The sequence below is a fragment of the Pristis pectinata genome, chromosome 2, assembly GCF_009764475.1.
Source record: "Pristis pectinata isolate sPriPec2 chromosome 2, sPriPec2.1.pri, whole genome shotgun sequence".
Lineage (NCBI taxonomy): Eukaryota > Metazoa > Chordata > Chondrichthyes > Rhinopristiformes > Pristidae > Pristis > Pristis pectinata.
The window spans coordinates 11,028,129-11,048,697 of NC_067406.1; the positions used below are offsets into that span (position 1 = coordinate 11,028,129).

Sequence of the window (20,569 nt, forward strand, 5' to 3'; positions counted from 1 at the left end):
TTACCGATGCACCATAGACAGCATCCTATCTAGATGTATCACGGCTTGGTACGGCAACTGCTCTGCCCAGGACCGCAAGAAACTGCAGAGAGTTGTGGACACAGCCCAGTGCATCATGGACACCAGCCCCCCCTCCTTGGACTCTGTCTTTACCTCTCATTGTCTTGGTGTAGCAGCCAGCATAGTCAAAGACCCCACCCACCCGGGACATTCTCTCTTCTCTCCTCTTCCATCGGGTAGAAGATACAGGAGCCTGAGGGCACGTACCACCAGACTTAAGGATAGCTTCTACCCCTCTGTGATAAGACTATTGAACAGTTTTCTTATATGATGAGATGGACTATGATGGACTCACGATCTACCTTGTTGTGACCTTGCACCTTATGGCACTGCACTTTCTCTGTAGCTGTGACACTTTACTCTGTACTGTTATTGTTTTTACCTGTACCACCTCAATGTACTCTGTACTAACTCAATTTAACTGCACTGTGTAATGAATTGACCTGTATGATCGGTTTGTAAGACAAGTTTTTCACTGTACCTCGGTACGTGACAATAATAAACCAATACCAATACCAATATTTACATCTCCATTACATACCGTTTATCGTTCAGTTTCTGTTACCTTCTATCCAATCACAGATACTCCCTTTACCCCTCACAACCACCCCCCCCCCAACCCTTCATCCCTTGCTCCACATCTTGAATCTGGCTTTATCCTTAGCATCTTCTACTTCTGAAAGGTCATCGACACGAAACGTTGACTCTGGATCTATCACCACAGATACCTGACCTGTTGAGATTTCCAGCCTTTTCTGTTTTCCCTTTACATTTCAGGAAACTACAGTGTTTTGCATTCAAAAAGATAAGAACACAAGAAAGAGAAGCAGTGGTAGACCATTCAGCCCCTCAAGCCTGTTCCACCATTCAACAAGATCTTCGCTGACCTTCTCCCTCAACTCCATTTTCCTGCACTATACCTTTGATTTCTCTAATATCTCGAAATCCATGGACCTCTCACTGAACATAGAACACTACAGCACAGTACAGGCCCTTCGGCCCACAATGTTGTGCTGACATGTTATCCTGCTCTAAGATCTATCTAACCCTTCCCTCCCACATAGCCCTCCATTTCTCTCTCATTCATGTGTCTATCTAAGAGTCTCTTAAATGTCCCTAATGTATCTGCCCCTACAACCTCTGCAGGCAGCGTGTTCCACGCACCGACCACTCTCTGTGTAAAAAACTTACCCCTGACATCCCCCTTATACCTTCCTCCAATCACCTTAAAATTATGCCCCCTCATGTTAGCCATTTTCGCCCAGGGAAAAAGTCTCTGACTGTCCACTTGTTTGAATAAGATCAGTGACTGAACTCTACAGTACTCTGAGACCAGAGAGTTCCAAAGATTCATCACCTTCAAAAGTGAAGAACTTCTTTTCATTATAGCCCAGTGTGGCCTACCACTTATTTTGAAACTGTGACTCCTAGTTCCATACTCCTTAGCCAGGGGAAATAATCCCCACAATATCAAGATCTCTGAGAGCGTTATATGTTTCAATGAGATCTCCTCTAGTTCTTCTAACCTCCAGAGAATAGAAAGTTAATCTACCTAACCTCCTCTCACATGGCAGATTCGCTGTCCTAGGAACAACTTGGATGAACCTTCACAGCCCTTTGGACACAACGTTCCAAGTGCAGTCTCGGAAGGGGTTTATACAATTGTAGTAAGACATCTTTACTTGTGCATTCACTCATTATAAAGGCCAACAAACCATTTGCCCTCTGAAATGTTTGCTATTGCTACATATTAGCTTTCAGTGACCAGAATACACACACACCCAGATCCTTTTGAATATCAACATATCCCAATCTCTAACCGTTTAAAAAATTCTCAGTATTTCTCTTATTTTTCTGCTGAAGATAACCGCACATTTTTTCACATCGTACACTATCTGAAATGTTGTTGCTTATTCCATTCCCCCAAACCCTCTTTGAATTCCCATTATTATCCACATTATCAATACCAATACCAATACAATTTATCAGTCCCAATAAACCAATACCAATACATTCTCAATTAGCTTTATGGCATTAGCAAACCTGGAAGCATTGCATTTATTCCCTTCAGCTATATCATTGATAGAGATTATGAATAGTTGGGGACCAGTCACTGATCCCTGCAGTAGCCCACTAGTCTTAGCCTGACAACCCTAGAAAGACCTGTTTATTCCCACTGTTTTGTACCGACTAACTGCTCCTCCATCCATGTGGAATCCACATTTCTATTTTAAGTAAAGCTATGGGATACTGACCTGGCCCTCTGCATATAAAAAGATTTCGTTTAGTCTCTGGAACTACAAACTGAACAGAGGTAGGCTGATTGGCTGGAATTTTCCTCTTCCTGCCAGCTTAATAAAAAGATCAGTGATTCTAAACCAGTGACATAGTTGTTAAATTACTGAACATTTTGGCCATTAATCCGTAGAGATTGAATCTCTCCGTGAGGTAAAGTGAGTTTGATCTAAGCTGGCGAATGTCAGTGATTAAATAAAATTGTACTGAAAAAAGGATTAGCCTCTGTAATGGTAAATACAAAGCTACTGGATCACTGCAAATTCACATCTAGTTCAGTCATATCCATCAGAGAAGATATTCTGTCATCTTTACCTTGCATGGACCATACAGAACACCAGAACCATGAGTGTAGCCTCCATAATATATTGAGTCACAGAGTCATACAGCACGGAAGCAGGCCCTTCAACCCACCAAGTTAGTGCTGACCACCAAACACCCATTTACACTAATCATTCACTAATCCCATTTTATTTCCACCTCCCCATTCCCATCAACTCCCCCCAGAGTTTCTTCTCGTCAGGACAATTAGAGATGGACAATAGATGTTGCCATTGCCAGCAACGTGTGCTGCCACTGAATGAACAAATGTTTTAAAAGCTCAAAACAGCAACCTTGCAAGAGTTTCACTCCAGAAATCTTACACAGGTGCATTAAGCAGCTATTGTCCAGAGGCTGGAATTTGAATAATCTCTCAGGTACAGAAAGGCCTTCTGCATTGTAGTTAACTTGTGTTGACCTTTGTGGGAGTACATGATGCTGACGCAAGGTACCAAAAATGTTGCAATTATCAACATTTATGTGCTGATCCATTATGATAATGATTAAGGCATAATTTTTGTGATGAGCTGCAAATGGACAGATTCTAACAGTGTGAAGCAACAGCATCGAGGCAACGCAGGAACCTAGTTTCCAGTGATAGTTCATTTAGTCAAGACATGACCCCACTGAGGTAAAAAGTATATAAACTGAAGGCTGGTGCTAAGTTCAAAGAATGCCATGTTGAGAGATCCTTGGGATAGTGAAGCTCCTGAACTGAGGACAGTCAGGTGGGCAGGGATGTGAAGAGATAATGAGGACGATATATCACCAAGGCTCCAAGTTACAATTCTTAGTCATTGACTCCTGATGAAAAAGGCATTTGTCTGAACCTTATTCTCATATTATATTTCAACAATATCTACCGGGCAGGCACGGTAGTGTAGCGGTTAGCATAACGCCATTACAGTGCCAGTGACCCAGGTTCAATTCCGGCCTCTGTCTGTAAGGAGTTTGTACGTTCTCCCCGTATCTGCATGGGTTTCCTCCGGGTGCCCTGGTTTCCTCCCACATTCCAAAGATGTACGGGTTAGGAAGTTGCAGGCATGCTATGATGGCGCCAGAAGTGTGGCGAAACTTGTGGGCTGCCCCCAGAACACTCGACGCAAAAGATGCATTTCACCATGTGTTTCGATGTACATGTGACTAATAAAGATATCTTATCTTATCTTATCAATAGTAGGCCCTTCTGCCCATTGAGTTTATGCCGACTCTCAAAGCAATCTCTTCCTCCAGCCCACTGATTTCTCTGAAACCCATTCTCTCTCACATGCTCATCTCCTCCACCCTGATTTCCTTACCACACACCTACACACTAGGGGCGATTTACTGTACCCAATTGGCCTACCAGCCGGCACATTCTTGGGATGTGGGAGGAAACCGGAGCATCCAGGGAAGTCCATACAGTCACAGGGAGAACGTGCAACTTCCCCAAAAGACAGCACCTGAGGTCAGGATGGACCTCAGGTCACTCGAGCCGTGATGCAGCAGAAATACTTGCACACCACTGCCAGAATGATTCTTTATTTTAAAAAATAAATGGTTTCATATTTTTAAATATCAGCAATCTCATACAAGAAATAGGAGTAGGTTTAAGCAGGATAACATGTCGGCTCAACATTGTGGGCCGAAGGGCCTGTTCTGTGCTGTAATGTTTTATGTTCTAAAACTTCACACCCCTTAAACCCTGAAGATTATGGCCACTCCTACAGCTCAGTCATTACCCCTAGCTCCCGACTTCCTTACTGTCAGTTGGGGTCAGCTCGGTGAATGAGGTGGAGAATTCCAGAGATATACATTTCTGTTGACTGATTTCTCAGCTTAAAGATTCTCCTTAAGGAGCATCTAGACAAGCACTTGAATTGCTGAGGCATAGAAAGCTATGGAGGAAATGCAGGTGAATGTGATGTCTAATGGTTGGCATGGACATGTACCTGTTTCAGTGCTGTACAACTCTCTGACTCATCTCAGCTTCTTACACTGATGGAACGTCCCCTAATTCTAGACTTTCCAGTGAGGGAAAACGGTCAGCATCTACCTTGTCAATCCCTTTCAGTCTTATAAGCTTCACTTCCCAATATAGATCTCAATCATCTAAACTGCAGTGAATATGGGCCAATCTCCCTCATCCCTTCCATAATCCTAGCAATTAATGCAGTACATCCATGCTGTACTGACTCCAAGGCAAGTCTGTCTCCCTTAGAAATGGAAACCAAAACTACACAGAGAAATCTAACTGTGATCCCATAAGAACTAAGGAAGTGGAAGGAGGAGCAGACTCTTCCATAGGGCGGCACGGTGGTGTAGTGGTTAGCGTAACACTTTACAGTGCCAGCGACCCGGGTTCAATTCCCGCCGCTGTCTGTGAGGAGTTTGTATGTTCTCCCCGTGTGTCTGCGTGGGTTTCCTCCGGGTGCTCCGGTTTCCTCCCACATTCCAAAGACGTACGGGTTAGGAAGTTGTGGGCATGCTATGTTGGCGCCAGAAGCGTGGCGACACTTGCGGGCTGCCCCAGAACACTCTACACAAAAGGTGCATTTCACTGTGTGTTTCGATGTACATGTGACTAATAAAGATATCTTATTCTTTCTTATTCTTATTCAGTCCCTTATGCCTGCTCTACCATTCAACAAAATCATGTGCCTTCCTCAGAGCTTGGTCTATGTTTACTGCTTGCATGTCACGAACCAGCACACCCACTTCTCTCTGTTCAACAACATTTGCTTTTTGAAACTATTCCATATTTCCTTTCTTCCTACTGAAGTGCATACCTTCATATTGTACCACATCATACACAAATCCACCACTTCCTTTCAATACATAACTGAATAATCTGGTTCAGCAATGATGTCTTGGAACAAGAGTTATGTACATGGAACGAACTGCCAGAGGAAGGGGTTGAGGCAGGTACAACATTTAAAAGACATTTGGACAGGTTTAGAGGGATATGGGCCAAATGTGGGCAAATGGGACTAGCTCAGATGGGCATCTTGGTCGGCATGAACAAGTTGGGCCGAAGGGCTTGTTTCCATTCTATGTTACTTTATGACTCCCGCAATCCTCCTCTACCACTCATCTGCTTTCCTGCCCTGTCACTGTATGCGTTAATTCTCTTCAGCTGCTGTATGAACATCCATTCAGTTTCACACTTGAATATACTACATGTGTTGAGAACCCACAGCCCTCCAGGATTGAGCATTTAATAGATTCACAGTCTGAAAGAAGACATCCGTCCTCATTCCCTTATTCTATCCCCCTATAAATCCACCTTTTCACCCAGCCATTCTCCTTCAGGTGAATCCAATGAGGAAGGCACAAGACTGTAGCCAACACCTGTGGAACAACAATCCTCCAGTAATGCCTGTCAGACAGGACAGCAGAAGATCGCAGAGAAAGTGAAATGGATTTTAGCTCCTGTTGATGTTCTAATCCTGAATTCAATAAACTCATGCAATTAAGAGATTAGCACCAATTTTAATCCATTTTGCATTATTTGTACTTTGTTGAAACTAATTAAAAATTGCTGCTGTCTGTGAGCTATAAAGTTTAGTTAACCACTTGAGCAAAAAAATCACCATTATTGCCACCTTGCAAATTCAATTGCATTTCAGTCTAATGTGTCTCTTGGTCATATTATCTCCAACGTGCACTTTCTGGAGAGGAAGCAAATAATTAACTTGTTAATTGCTTATTAATAGTATGAGTCAAAGTTAAAAATAAAGACCAAATGATTGTTAGAGAGCTAAAACAGTCAATCATTTCCACATCACATCGTCTGTGGGTGATGCTAGCTGGTGAGTGAAAGGAAATATATCAGCTAGAGGTTTCAGGGACCAAAGAGAGGAGAGAAAGAGACAGCAGAATCCACCTACAATGATTAAGAAATGTGTATATTAAAGGTTTGCTTTATCTCAGATTGCAGTATATTAACTTGTTTAACAGCAACATTGCAGTTATATAGCAATCCAAAAGCCTCAGATGCTGAAAATCTGAAATAAAAACAGAAATGTTTGAAAATATTCAGCAAACCAGGCAGCATCTGGGGGGAGAGAAAAAGAGTTATAATGTTTCAGGTTGATGTCCTCTGGCAATTCGCCGAGCATAGTTCGGATAAATTGACAACAGGAACTTATTTGGACAGGAGGGCGGAATCTCAGTTCAAGAGTAGGAGGATCCTTCAATACAATCTTATATGAGGATTGTTGTTTTTTGGTTTCTCATTCTCTATTTTTACAAAACTTCCTCCACCCCAACCCAGCCATGCTGATTCTTCATAGTGAGGGTGGCTTGATGGAAGAACTCTCTCCAGTATCTGGGCCAACTGATTATCAAACTAGTCAACCACAGAAGCATCAAGGTTGGATCCAACCCAACTGCTACACCTTCTCTACAGACCTGTATTTTCCACGGCAAACTCCAGGAAGCAATCAAAAAGTGACTGCACTTCCTTTAACCTGGATTGAACCTGGATCTTCTGACTTGTTCAATTCAGTTACACACGAACTTGTTGGAGACAAAAGAGACGGCAGATGCTGAAATCTGGAGTGAAAGGTAACCTGCAGGTGAGGAACTGCAGGAAGAACTCAGTGGGTCAAGCAGCATCTGTGGAGGAAAAGGGATGGTCAATGTTTCAGGTCGAAACCCTGCATCAGGACTGGTGCAGATCCTGATATGGGGTCTCAACTCGAAACATCGACCATCCCTTTGCATTTGTACCAGATGCTGATCGATCCGTTGTGGTCCTCCAGCACTTCCTCACCTGGATCCACCTACCGCTTTCCAGCTGTTCCCCCCCCTCCCCCCTCTCAGACCAGATGAAGGGTCTCGACTTGAAACCTCGAATGTCTGTTTCCCTCCACAGATGCTGTCTGACCTGCCAAGTTCCTCCAGCAGCTCGTTTTTTGCCCCAGATTTCAGTATCCACACTCTCGTGTGAATCCTCCAGCAGTTTTGTTTTATGCTACATATGAAATCAGGGAGTCCTGATGATGCCTATTGCACTAAAACACTAGCTGTGTGAAGCAGTGAAGTTATCCATGTAAGAGACCTAAACAACACGACTCAAATCAGTTGGGAAAATAAAACGCAGATGCTGAAAGTCTGAAATAAAAACAGGAAATGCTGGAAACATTCAGAACTGACACAAGGTTCTCTGGTCTGAAATGTTAACTCTGTTTCTCCTTTCATAGACGCTGACTGAGCTGGTGGGCGTTTCAAGCACTTTCTGTCTTCAAATCTGTTGGAAATTTCTTTTGTTCACCAACATCCATGGCTTTCTGGGGAGTAAGTTTTATAAATCCACATTTTTTTATTCCAAAATAAACTTTATTCATCATAAAAAACAAACTATATACAACCATAAAACAGCGCAAACTTTTGTATTCATGAACGGATCAATCATTAGTGTTACCCTTTCATATATATATATATAAATAACACAGCACTGATGCCACTTGTGTGGCTCCCTGGGGTGATACCCCAATCCCATATTTACAATATTTAAGGGGCTTCCTCACCTGACCCTGACCGTCCCTCTCCAGTGGCAGAAGAACCCTAAACTGTAGTCCTTCCCCACCGAGCCCTTGCGTTGGCTGTGCCCAGCTTCAGTGCGTCCCTCAGCACGTACTCCTGCAGCCTGGAATGTGTCAGTCGGCAGCATTTTGCTACGGACATCTCGCAGTGCTGGAAGGCCAACAAGTTTCGGGCAGACCAAAGGGCGTCTTTCACCGAGTTGATGACCTTCCAGCAGCAGTTGATGTCCCTCTCTGTATGTATCCCCTTGTATGCAGAACTGCAGATAGGGTTAGACTATTAAGTGTAAAACTTAATTTTAGAAGTATGTCCTTTTCACACATATGGATCATGGTGAGTCAGAGGTGTCTTGCAGCATGTAATTTTCATAAAAGTGTTATATCATCTGATACAATTGTGTTATCATGGTTACTCAAGGAAGCTAATGAACCGTTAGTAGGAAAATGAATCAGGGAAAACATACTGGAAATAATCATGACAATTTAAAGGAAGGGAGTCAGCTGTATAAAACTTTGGGTTAAGCTGCACGGAGTTTTGTGTGCAGTTCTGGCACCCCATTATAGGAAGGATGTGGAGGCTTTGGAGAGGGTGCAGAAGAGGTTTACCAGGATGCTGCCTGGATTAGAGGGCATGAGCTATAAGGCTGGACAAAGTTGGGTTGTTTTCTCTCTAGTGTCGGAGGCTGAGGAGAGACCTGATAGGTTTATCAAATTATGAGAGGCCTCGACTGGGGAGCCAGCCAGGGTAGAAATGTCAAATACTAGAGGGCATAGTTTTAAGATGAGAGGGGGAAAGTTTAAAGGAGATGTGCAGGCTAAGTTTCTTTACACAGAGAGTGGTAGATGCCTGGAATGCACTGCCAGGGGTGGTGGTGGAAGCAGATAAACTAGTAGCATTCAAGATAGACACATGAATATGCAGGGAACGGAGGGATATTTTTTCATGGGCAAGCAGAAGGAATTAGTTTAATTTGGCATCGTGTTTGGCACAAACATGGTGGGCCGAAGGGCCTGTTCCTATGCTGTACGGTTGTTTGTTCTATGTTTTATGAATCCAGGACAATGAACTGAATTCAATCCAGCTATGTTACATCAGTAGCAGTTTCCTAAAACATTTCATCATCAATGCATTTTTATTATTAAGTTATTGTTGTGATGCAGGCAAGACTGCATTTACAGCTCACCTCAAGGGCAATTGGAGTCAAGCACATAGTAGAGGACTGTTGTAGATCAGACTGAGAGAAGGGTTATCAGGTTTTATTATCTCCAAGGGCAACAGTGAACTGAATTGATTTTTATTGCAATTGGCACATTTTATGACTATTTTCTGAAATCATAATTAACAGCACTAACTGAATTTGATTTAGTGATAAGAATCCTTGCAGACTCAAAGTCCTTGGATTGCAATTCAAAGTTCTAGCCACCAAACCACTAACATTTGCAACCACTATTCTTCAAACATTGCTTACCACTTGAATCATAGAACCATAGAACCATAGAAAACTACAGCACAGAAAACAGGCCATTCGGCTCTTCTAGTCTGTGCTGAAACATTATTCTGCTAGTCCCATTTTTGAGAAAAAAATATTGAAGTATTTAATAGAAATGAATTGGTTATGATAATTATCCTTCTCATAATAGCGCAATGAATGTAAGCCAATCAACTGCAAAACTTTTCCTTTAAGGAGAAAATGATGTCCACGGGATTTACCGCACCAACAATAAATGAGGGACTTTACCTTAAGGGACTAAAGAAACCAGGATTGAGAAGATTGAGAGGAAATTTAAGTTCACCATTGTTCTACACTGGAGAAGCCAAACCAAGCTGAACCAAGCCAATCAAGTGTTGCATTTTTCTCTTATTCATTCACATAATGCAGATGTCAAGAGCAAGCCAACACTTATTTCCCTCACCAATAATTGTTCTTGAGAGGGTGGGTAATCCCACTTTGAGTCACTGCAATCTTTGCAATGAAGTGAATTGTGTTCTTAATGCAGCTAGGTGGTTTGCCAGCCTGGTGAAGAGTCAGACTCGTTTCTGTGGGTCTGGAGTCACATGTAGTTTAGGGTGGCAGATTTCCTTCTCTGAGGAACATTTTCTGATGACAATCCTCCTGAACCCTGCTGTTTTAAGACTCTTGAACGGACCTCTTATACAATAAAGATGAACTTTTGATCTCTCAATCTACCTCGTCATGGCCCTTGCACCTTATTTGTCTACCTGCACTGCACTTTCTCTGTGGCTGTAACATTGTATTCTGTATTCTGATATTCTTTTTCCTTTTGTATTACCTCAATGTACTTAGGTTTGGAATAATCTGTCTGGACGGCATGCAAACAACTGCTTTTCACTGTATCTCGGTACAATAATAACCCAATTACAATTACCAATAGTATCATGGTCACTGTTACAGATAATTACACACCTTTGCTTGTAATGTAGGAAAGCACTTCCACTAATTTCAGAAGAGCAAGATCCCACAAACAGCAATGAAGCTTTGCCCAGATAAAATTCCTTCAGTGATGTTGGTTGAAGAACAAGTACTGGCCTGCAGACAGGAGCAAACTTCCCTGAGCTAACAGATGGGGCAATGAGTTAATGTTTGATCCTCGGACGGTGCACCATTCACTGCCTGGAGTGCTGCTTGACTGAGTCATGGCTAACAGCTAAAAAAGAAGATTTGAAGCCATACTTGTGACATTTAAAGGAATTTAATGTTTTTAATTATATGGTTTTACTGTCATAGCAACGGAGTGCTGAAAAAAAGAGCTACAGAACACTTCACAAATTTCACTCTGATGGTTCTTTGGCTCACAAGAAGACTTGCAAAAGTTATATTGATGCTTACGGAGTAAAACCCTGATATTACAGTATCCAGTCTATGTTATGACAGCAACCATTGTCTTTTATATTAGATCCCAGCATTAATGATGATGCTGAAAGCAGATAAGGTTTCTTTCTGTTTCACGTCACTCTTCCCATTGTCATCTTCCTAAAAATAACATGTACAGAATATATAGAATTTATCAGAGACATAATTTCCACCTACTTTCCCCAGTCCAATTTGCCTCCTTGTACATACATTAACTGGTATGGAGTGCAACAGAGGATGAAAACAGCAGCTGCTTTAGGTTCAGGTTGATGTTAGTAAATTCAGTGAGAAATTCATTGTGAAGGAAGGGAGGGTGGGAAGTGGGAACAACCTGTCAGAAGCAATCCTTTTACCTTGCTGTTGTCATCTCGCCCAACAAAGCCGTCCCTGAAACCATAACCTGATCACGGCCCTCAACTCTTCGCATGTCAGTGCAACAAGGGATATTTTAAAGATGGAACGGAGAACAGTACAGCACAAAAACAGGCCGACCATGATGCCAAATTAAATAAAACCTATCTGCCCGCATATAATCCTTATCCCTCCATTCCCTGCACGTTCACACATCCGTCTAAATGCTTCTTAAACACCACTGTCATGTCCACATCCACCACCACCCCTGGCATCTCGTCCCAGGCACCTACCAGTCTCTGTATAAAAGATTTACCCCGTGCATTAGATGCACAAAATAGTAAGATGGTATAAGATAAAATATCTTTATTGGTCACATGTACATCGAAATACACAAGTGAAATACATCTTTTTGCGTATATTCTGGGGGCAGCCCACAAGTGTCGCCGCGCTTCCGGCGCCAACATAGCGTGCCCACAACTTCCTAACCTGTACATCTTTGGAATGTGGGAGGAAACCAGAGCACCTTGAGGAAACCCACACAGACACGGGGAGAATGTACAAACTCCTTACAGACTGCAGCCGGAATTGAACCCGGGTCGGTGCAAGTTGGTCCTTGTTTGTGGAACCGGGTATATTACGTACAAGAGCATAATGGTTAGATTACTGAAACAGCATTCAGAGTTATGGACCATTAATCCAGAGACATTAAATCCTACCTTCTCAGCTGGGGAACATAAATCCATGTAATTAAACTATATTTTAAAATGTTGGGTAGAGTAACAATGACTCTACCAAATTATTGCAGAATCCTATCTAGTTCATTAGTGCCCTACAGGGGAGTTAACCTGTCGTACTGGCCCAGTCTGGCCTGTATGTGACTCCAGACCCATCAAAGTGGTTGACCTTTCACTGCAAGCTCAATGCAGTGGCAATTAGATTTGGATAATGAATGTCGACACCGCTTGTGATGTCCACAACCTATAGACAAACAAATTAAATCACAACAGGCCACTTGCCAGGTTGGTATTTTTCACAAGGCGAAGTACTTGTCTGACTGGTCAAGACTGTTCATTCTCTCTATGATTATGCAAGTGCTGTAATAGTATCATGGAGTCATACACCACAGAAACTGGCCCCTTCAGCCCATAGAAGAGATGGACCGACCAACTTGCACCAACAATATACCATCTTACTACTTTGTGCATCTAATGTGTGGGGTAAGTCTTTCACACAGAGACTGGTAGGTGCCTGGAACCCCACTTACCATCATAAATCTGGAATAAAAGCGTGGGATGGGGAATTTGTCCTACATGGAGACCAAAGTTTAGAAGAATGAGAGGCAATCTGATTGAGGTATCTTACAGATCTTGACAGCTTAGACGCAGGAATGATGTTTCCTCTGGCTGGGGTGCTGAGCGTCATGGGTCACAGACTCAAAATAAGGGGCTGGCCATTCAGGACTGCAATGGGAAGAAATATTTTCACCCAGAAGAGAGCTGTGGAGGTTCAGTCACTGAGTATATTCAAGATATTTTTCGATGTTATGGGAATCAAGCGATATGGATGACCTCACAGAGGTATATCAAGTCATGAGGGGCACAGATAAGTTGGATGATCACATTCTCCTTCCCAGGGTGGGGGAGTCTAAAACTAGAGGGCATAGGTTTAAGGTGAGATGGGAAAGATTTAAAAGGGACCTGAGGGGCAATTTTTTCACATGGAGGGTGATGGGTATATGGAACGAGCTGCCAGAGGAAGTGGTTGAGGCAGGTACAATTACAAGTTTAAAATACGACTACATGAATAGAAAGGGTTTACAGGGATATGGGCCAAATGCAGGCAAATGGGACCAGCTCAGATAGCTAGCTCATGGTCATCATGGATGAGTTGGGCTGAGGGGCCTGTTTCTATGCTGTATGACTCTATAACTGAGGTGGTAATGAGGTAACAGATCTGCCATGGTTTCATGGAATGGTGAAGCAGACATGAGGGGCTGAATGACTGACTACACACTCAATTTCTTAAAACAGTAAATGATGGAAGAGTGGGCAGGGCAGGTGTGAGAGGAGCTATAGTGAGTAGCTGGAACATACCTCACAGAGTCAGACAGCACGGAAACAGGCCCTTCAGCCCAACTAGTCCATGCCAACTAAGATTCCCATCTAAGCTAGTTCCATTTGCCTGCATTTGGCCCATGTCCTTCGAAGCCTCTCCTATCCATGTACCTGTCCAAGTGTCTTTTAAATGTTAATGTACCTGCCTCAACCACTTCCCCTGGCAGCTCATTCCATATACTGACCATCCCCTGGCTGAAAAAGTTGCCCCTCAGGTTCCTATTGAATCTTGCACGTCTCACCTTAAACCTACGCCCTCTAGTCCTTGATCCCCCAACCCTGGGGAAAAGACTGTGCGCATTGACTCTATCTGTGACCCTCATGATTTTACACACCTCTTATTCTCCTATGCTCCAATGAAAGCAGCCTCAACCTGCTCAACCTCCCTCCATAACTCAGTCCTTCCCGGCGCAACATCCTGGTAAATCTCCTCTGCACTCTTTCCAGCTTCATGACACCTTTCCTATGGCAGAGTGACCAAAACGGAACACACCCGTGTGTGTGTGTGTGTGTGTGTGTGTGTGTGTGTGTGTGTGTGTGTGCGTGTGTGTGTGTGTGAGAGAGAGAGAGAGAGAGAAAGAGGGAGGGGGAAGAGGGAGAGATGAAGAAGAATAGATAGATAGATAGATAGATAGATAGATAGATAGATAGATAGATAGATAGATAGATAGATAGATAGATAGATAGATAGATAGATAGATAGATAGATAGACGGACGGACGGACGGACGGACGGACGAAGGAAGTACTCACCTGTCCACACTGATCACACACAGGGTCATGATAGAAGCCGTGCAACACATGACATCCATGGCGATGAAAACGTTGCAGAGAACTTTGCCGAAGAGCCACTCTCCGCCGACCAGGTCGGTGATGATCACAAAGGGCATGACGGCCAGAGCCACCGAGAGGTCGGCGGCCGCCAGGCTCACCACCAGGTAGTTGGAAGGCTGCCGCAGCTTCTTGACGATGCAGACCGAGATGATGACCATGGCGTTGCCCGCGATGGTCCACAGGGTGATGATGGACAGCACGACCCCAATGATAACTTTCTCCACGTCGCCGTAGAGCAGGATCTCCTCTCCGCAGTCGGTGGAGTTGCTCAGGTTGGCCGGCAGCAGCTCCGCCTCATGCCCCAGGCTGGAGAAGGGGCTCTCGGTGGGGAAGGGGGAGAGAGCCAGCTCCTGCCAATGGCCAAGGGTCTCCAGAGACCTCTGGTTGAGTTGGATGAGGTCAGCGTGGACAACCATTGCTGAGCGGAGGAGGGGGAGAGAGACAGAGAGGGAGAGGCTCCGAGAGCCGCCGAGCTGGTCCAGGCACCCGCCTCGGATCTGCACCAGATCCTCTCAAGACTCGATGTAGCAGAGGCACCTGCTCCCCATCGCTTCACATCTGCCTTGCCCGAGACTCCCGTCTCCTGGTCCTGAGAGACGCACATGCATCGCTCCCCGCTGCCAGTCCTTCACCGTGCACCACCAGGCTCCAGCGCCAACCTCTCACCGCCTGACTTTTTCTGTAGCCCTGGATGGCAATTGTCCACCAGACCCCCTTACCTCCTTCAAACTCCCTGTCCGTTCGCGGCTTGCGGGCTATCCAGGAGTGAGCAGCCTCCTGCTGACTCGGTGGCCGTTCCTGACGCCTGATTTAAGGCGAGCTTCGCCCGCCTGCTAAAACCCCAGTTTACTCGACCCGAAAAGTTTGTCCGTAGCTGCAACTCAACCCCTTCCGCGAGTGTCATTGAACAGAAACGCTCGTCTTACTTATTAAAGAACAACACGATGGCGAGATAAGTTTCCCCGCCAGAACGCATTTTAATTCCAATCCACCTTCTAAACTGGTGTAGCTGGCCGGCGGACAGGTTCTCCCTCGGAGATCGAGTGCAGGAATGTAACCGAGAGGTGTGAAAGTCGCCGCGTTGATGTCAGACTGGTTCCCGTCTCTCCGGTGAGACGGGGAGGTTGAGGTAAGGGATGGAGTTGGGAGGGGAGGGGTAAACGGCCCTCACTATTTACATCAGGCAGTAGCCGTGGGGTCGGCAGTCTGTTCATGCATTGGCAGAGCCATCAGCAACGGGCTTGGGAAGTGCAGCGATATTAACCCCATCATCTCTGCGGGAGTGGATGGACAAGAGGGAGGGATCCGGGGTTAAGATAGAGCGGAGACACATGGAGACAGCAGATGCTGGAAATCTGGAGCCGCGCACAAACTGCTGGTCGGTCAGCATCTGTGGAGGTGGATGGGAATGGGTGCAGGTTCTTGACTATCCCTCTGCCTTCAGATATGCTGCTCGACCCGCTGAATCCCTCCAGCAGTTTTATTTTAAAAAGATAAAACAGGGGGGAAATGTTTATCCCCCTAATAAATATATGTTGACAATCTGTAGTGATGCATATTGTGAAGGGAAACAATATATTTCATCCGTAAACGAGTATGAAATGCCGGCATTTCACTCCGGCAATCGGCTATGACCCAAATGTCAGATATAATCGGCTCTGCTCGGCAGGCAGAACGATTCAGTAACCAATAACCTGCCTCTCCTTCACTGTTTTCTCGGCTATGCTTTGCCAGTTTGAGTGCATCTCCGCCCTCAGACACACCTCGCCTCTCAATCCCAACCTTCCCCTCACTTTTTAATACCTCCAGCATTTTCAAAAGATATCTTTATTAGTCACATGTACATCGAAACACACAGTGAAATACATCTTTTTGCGTAGAGTGTTCTGGGGGCAGCCCACAAGTGTCGCCACACTTCCGGCACCAACAAAGCATGCCCACAACTTCCTAACCCGTATGTCTTTGGAATGTGGGAGGAAACCGGAGCACCCGGAGGAAACCCACGCAGACATGGGGAGAACGTACAAACTCCTTACAGACAGCGGCTGGAATTGAACCCGGGTCACTGGCGCTGTAATAGTGTTACGCTAACTGCTACACTACCGTGCCTGCCCTTCACCCCTTGTCCATCCCGCCACAGAGAGTGAATGGGGACGCTGTACTTAGAAGTGGGTTTGTATCGCCAAGGCAGACAAGATATATTAAGAAAGATACATGTAGAGAAAAGGTTTAGAGGGATATGGGGCAAATGCCCGCAAATGAGACTAGCTCCTATAGACATTTTGGTCAGCATGGACGAGTTGGGCCGAAGGGCCTGTTCCTGTGCTATACTGTTCTATGTGTTGTGTAACTCTGTGACTCTGTATGACTCTAAGGCAATAGACCAAGTCTAGGTAAATGAGTATAGATGGTACATAATCGTGGACGTGGACATATGATGGACCTGTTTCCCCGCTCTATGACTCTGTGATTCTGTCCGCCTTCAACGAACCTTGTTTTGTGTTTGAGGTGGTTCGGATTCAGGTCAAAGCTGAGGAGAGCTTCCTGGGCTGGATGGTCTGGACTGTTGATATGGACAGTGGAAGGTGGTGCTAGGGTTAATCCACAAGCAAGTTCGATGTCAGTTGAGCTTATTTGGCTTCGAGTTGGATCAAAGTTCCCATTCACAAACCGGAGGCAACACTGCTAAATTTAAGCAGAGATAAACATCAGCATTTTTCAAACTTCAACAAGTGAAGATGTAAATCCATTGCTTGTCAGTTGCCAGGAGACATTCCATTTTGCAAGAAAAAAGTATTGGGCTTTGTAACACACCCCGTTAGACCTAACTCTAGTCCCTGTTGTGATGGAGATTTATCAACCAGAAATGTTTACCGTTTCTCTCTCCTCCAATGAGAATTTCCAGTGTTTTCTCAATTTGTTTCAGCTTTCCAGTATCTATGAGCTATTTGTTTATTTTCATTGGTTCATGGGATGAGGCTGTTACTTGCAAGGCCAGCACTTCTTACCCCATTGTGATTTGCCTTTGAGGAAGTGATGGGTCTTGAATATCTGCAGTCCTTCTGGTGAAGGAGCTCCCGCAGAACAGTTGTCGAGGGAGATTCGTTATATTGACCCAATGGCAACAAGGGAATGGTGAAACATTTCCAAATTTGGATCATACAAGCTCTAGGAGCAGGAGTTGACCAACCATTTAGTTTCCGGGTCTGGAGTCACTGATAAGCCAGGCAGGGTTAGGTTCTGAGGCAGATCCCCTTCAAAGGACGTTTGGGAACCATCTGAGTTTTTAACAACATCCTGAGGTTTCACGGTCACCATTAGCTGTTCAAGCTGTAGACAACGTGGTCAGCATGGATGATTTGGGCCGAAAGGCCTGTTTCCGTGCTGTAATATTCTATGACTCTAATTCCCAGAACTTACTTGGCCTCCCTGGTTTGATTTGAAATGTCTCCAAGGGACTGGCATGCTAGTGCAGTAACTTAACCACCATGTCACACTGCTCTACATACCATTACTGTTGAAGTGAGCTTTGCAAATTGCTGTAATACATCTCGTATAAAATATATACTGTAGCCACAGTTCACTAGAGTGGCAGGGTGCTGAGCTGCTTCAGTGCTGATGCTGAATGAATCCAGCTGAGTAGTGAACAATCTATTTCACTCCTGATAAATCCTGTCGTTGAAAGTATAGAGGGGTCAAAAGATGAGTCACTCACGACAGAATATTCAGACATTTTTGCAGCCACATTAGTGATAGGATTGGTCCAGTTTAACTCTTTGTCATTGGTGATACACAGGATATTTACACTGAAGGAACTGGCAATGGTAATGACATTCATTATTAGTGGAACTTGGGGCTTTTTTTAGATGCAGTCGTTACTGGATACCAAAGTGGTGTAAACATTGACTGCTATGCTAAAAGTCGCATCCGGTTCCAGCTCTGGTTTCAGGCCTCTCAGTTTAGTGCTAGCCAGGATCTCAGGTACATTCAATCCATTCACTACTTCTCCCAATGGTTTTCTATCCATATCCTGTGCTCTACCCTCACTGCTATGCATTATATACCTCCTGTCCCTTTTCTTCTCTCTCCCACAGCTTCAGCTCATGCTATTTCAAACATTGTGCAAATGGTTTATTATTGTCACTTGTACTGAGGTACAGTGAAAAACTTGTCTTGCATACTGTTCGTAGAGACCAGTTCATTACACAGTGCATTGAGGTAGTACAAGGCAAAACAATACAGAATGCAGAGTAAAGTGTTACAGCTACAGAAAAAATGCAGTGCAGGTAGATAATAAGGTGTAAGGTCATAACGAGGTAGATTGTGAGGTCAAGAGTCCATTTCATCGTACTAGGGAACTGTTCAATAGTCTTAAATCAGCGGGATAGAAGCTGTCCTTGAGTCTGGTTACGTGCTTTCAAGCTTTTATATCTTCTGCCCAATGGGAAGGGGGGAGGAGAGAGAATGTCCTGGGTGGGTGGGGTCTTTGATTATGCTGGCTGCTTTACTGAGGCAGCAAGAAGTATAGACAGAGCATGGAGGGGAGGCTGGTTTCCATGATGTGCTGAGCTGTGTCCACAACTTTCTGTGGTTTCTTGTGGTCCTGGGCAGAGCTGTTGCCATACCAAGCCATAATGCATCCAGATAGGATGCTTTCTATGATGCATCAATAAAAGTTGGTGAATGGCAAAGGGGACATGCCAAATTTCTTGAGCCTCCTGAAGAAGTAGAGGCACTGGTGAGCTTTCTTGGCCATGGCATCTATGTGGTTGGACCAGGACAGGCTATTGGTGGTGTTCACTCCTGGGAACTTGAAGCTCTCAACCATCTCCACCTCAACAACATTGATGTAGACAGGAGCATGTGCACCGCCCCCTTTCCTGAAATCAATGACCAGCTCTTTTGTTTTGCTGATGTTAATGGAAAGGTTGTTTTCATGACACCATGTCACTAAGCTCTCTATCTCCTTCCTGTACTCTGACTCATCATTCTTTGAGATACAGCCTACTACGGTGGTATCATCTGCAAACTTGTAGATGGAGTTAGAGCAAAATCTGACCATGGAGTCATGAGTGTATAGGGAGTAAAGTCGAGGGCTGAGGATGCAACCTTGTGGGGCACCAGTGTTGAGAACAATTGAGCCGGAGGTGTTGCTGCCTATCCTCACTGATTGTGGTCTGTTGGTCAGGAAGTCAAGGATCCAGTTACAGAGGGAGGTGTTGAGTCCCGGGTCTCGGAGTTTGCTGATGAGTTTGCTTGGAACTATTGTATTGAAGGGGGAGCTGTAGTCAATAAACAATTGTCATAAAGAAACAACATACAACTTGATTGCTATTTTTTTAATCAGCATAGAATCCAAGAACAAGAAGGTTATGCTACAGTTGCATACTTGGAAACATTGAAAATAGGAGCAGGAGTTGTCTATTTGGGCTTTGCCATTTAATATGCTCATGGCAGATCATTAATCTCAATACCACACTCTCCCCATACCCCTTGAAGACTTTTATCTATCTCATTCTGAAACATAGGACTCTATGCTCTCTGTGGAAGAGAATTCCATCCTCTGAGTGAAGAAATTTCACCTCATATCAGTCCTAAATCTTTTTCCCATAGCCTCAGACTGTCATCCTTCAATCTAGACCCCCTCCCCCCAGCCAAGGTGGACTGAAAGGTGGCTACTGTCGTTAGGTTGTTTAAGAAGGGTAGTAAGGATAAACCAGGGAACTACAGGCTGGTCAACCTGACATCAGTGGTGGGGATGTTACTGGAGGGAATTCTGAAGGACAGGATCCATCAGCATTTGGATAGAGAGAGTCTGATTAGGAGGATTCAGCACGGCTTTATGTGTGGGAAGTCATGTTTGATGAATGTTTTCGAGTTTTTTGAAGAGGTAACCAATAGAGTAGATGAGGGTAGGGCAGTGGATGTTGTTTATTTGGACTTTAGCAAGGCCTTTGACAAGGTCCTGCATGGCAGGCTGGTCTGGAAGTTTAGGTCCCAGAGAATCATTCCACACTCACACCACCCTCTGTGTGAAGTAGTTCCCCCTCAGATTCCATTTGTATATATTTCACCTTTCACCCTAAACCTATGTCCTCTAGTTCTAGTCTCATGGAGGGATGGGGAATCCATGGAAGGATGGGGCTTGGAGGGGTATGGGTTGAACGCAGGAAATTCAGGCTAGCTGTGTG

At 44.5% G+C, this 20,569-nt stretch overlaps 1 protein-coding gene across 1 annotated transcript in view; it reads right to left on the reverse strand.

The window, feature by feature from the left end:
• LOC127580088 (5-hydroxytryptamine receptor 7-like) overlaps positions 1–14,794 on the reverse strand; it is a 37,592-nt gene extending 22,798 nt beyond the window's left edge. Inside the window, exon 1 of the mRNA XM_052033300.1 lies at positions 14,298–14,794. Within this exon, the coding sequence (XP_051889260.1) occupies positions 14,298–14,794 (497 nt within the window). The remainder of the gene's footprint in view (positions 1–14,297) is intronic.
• Between the last annotated feature and the right edge of the window lie 5,775 nt (positions 14,795–20,569).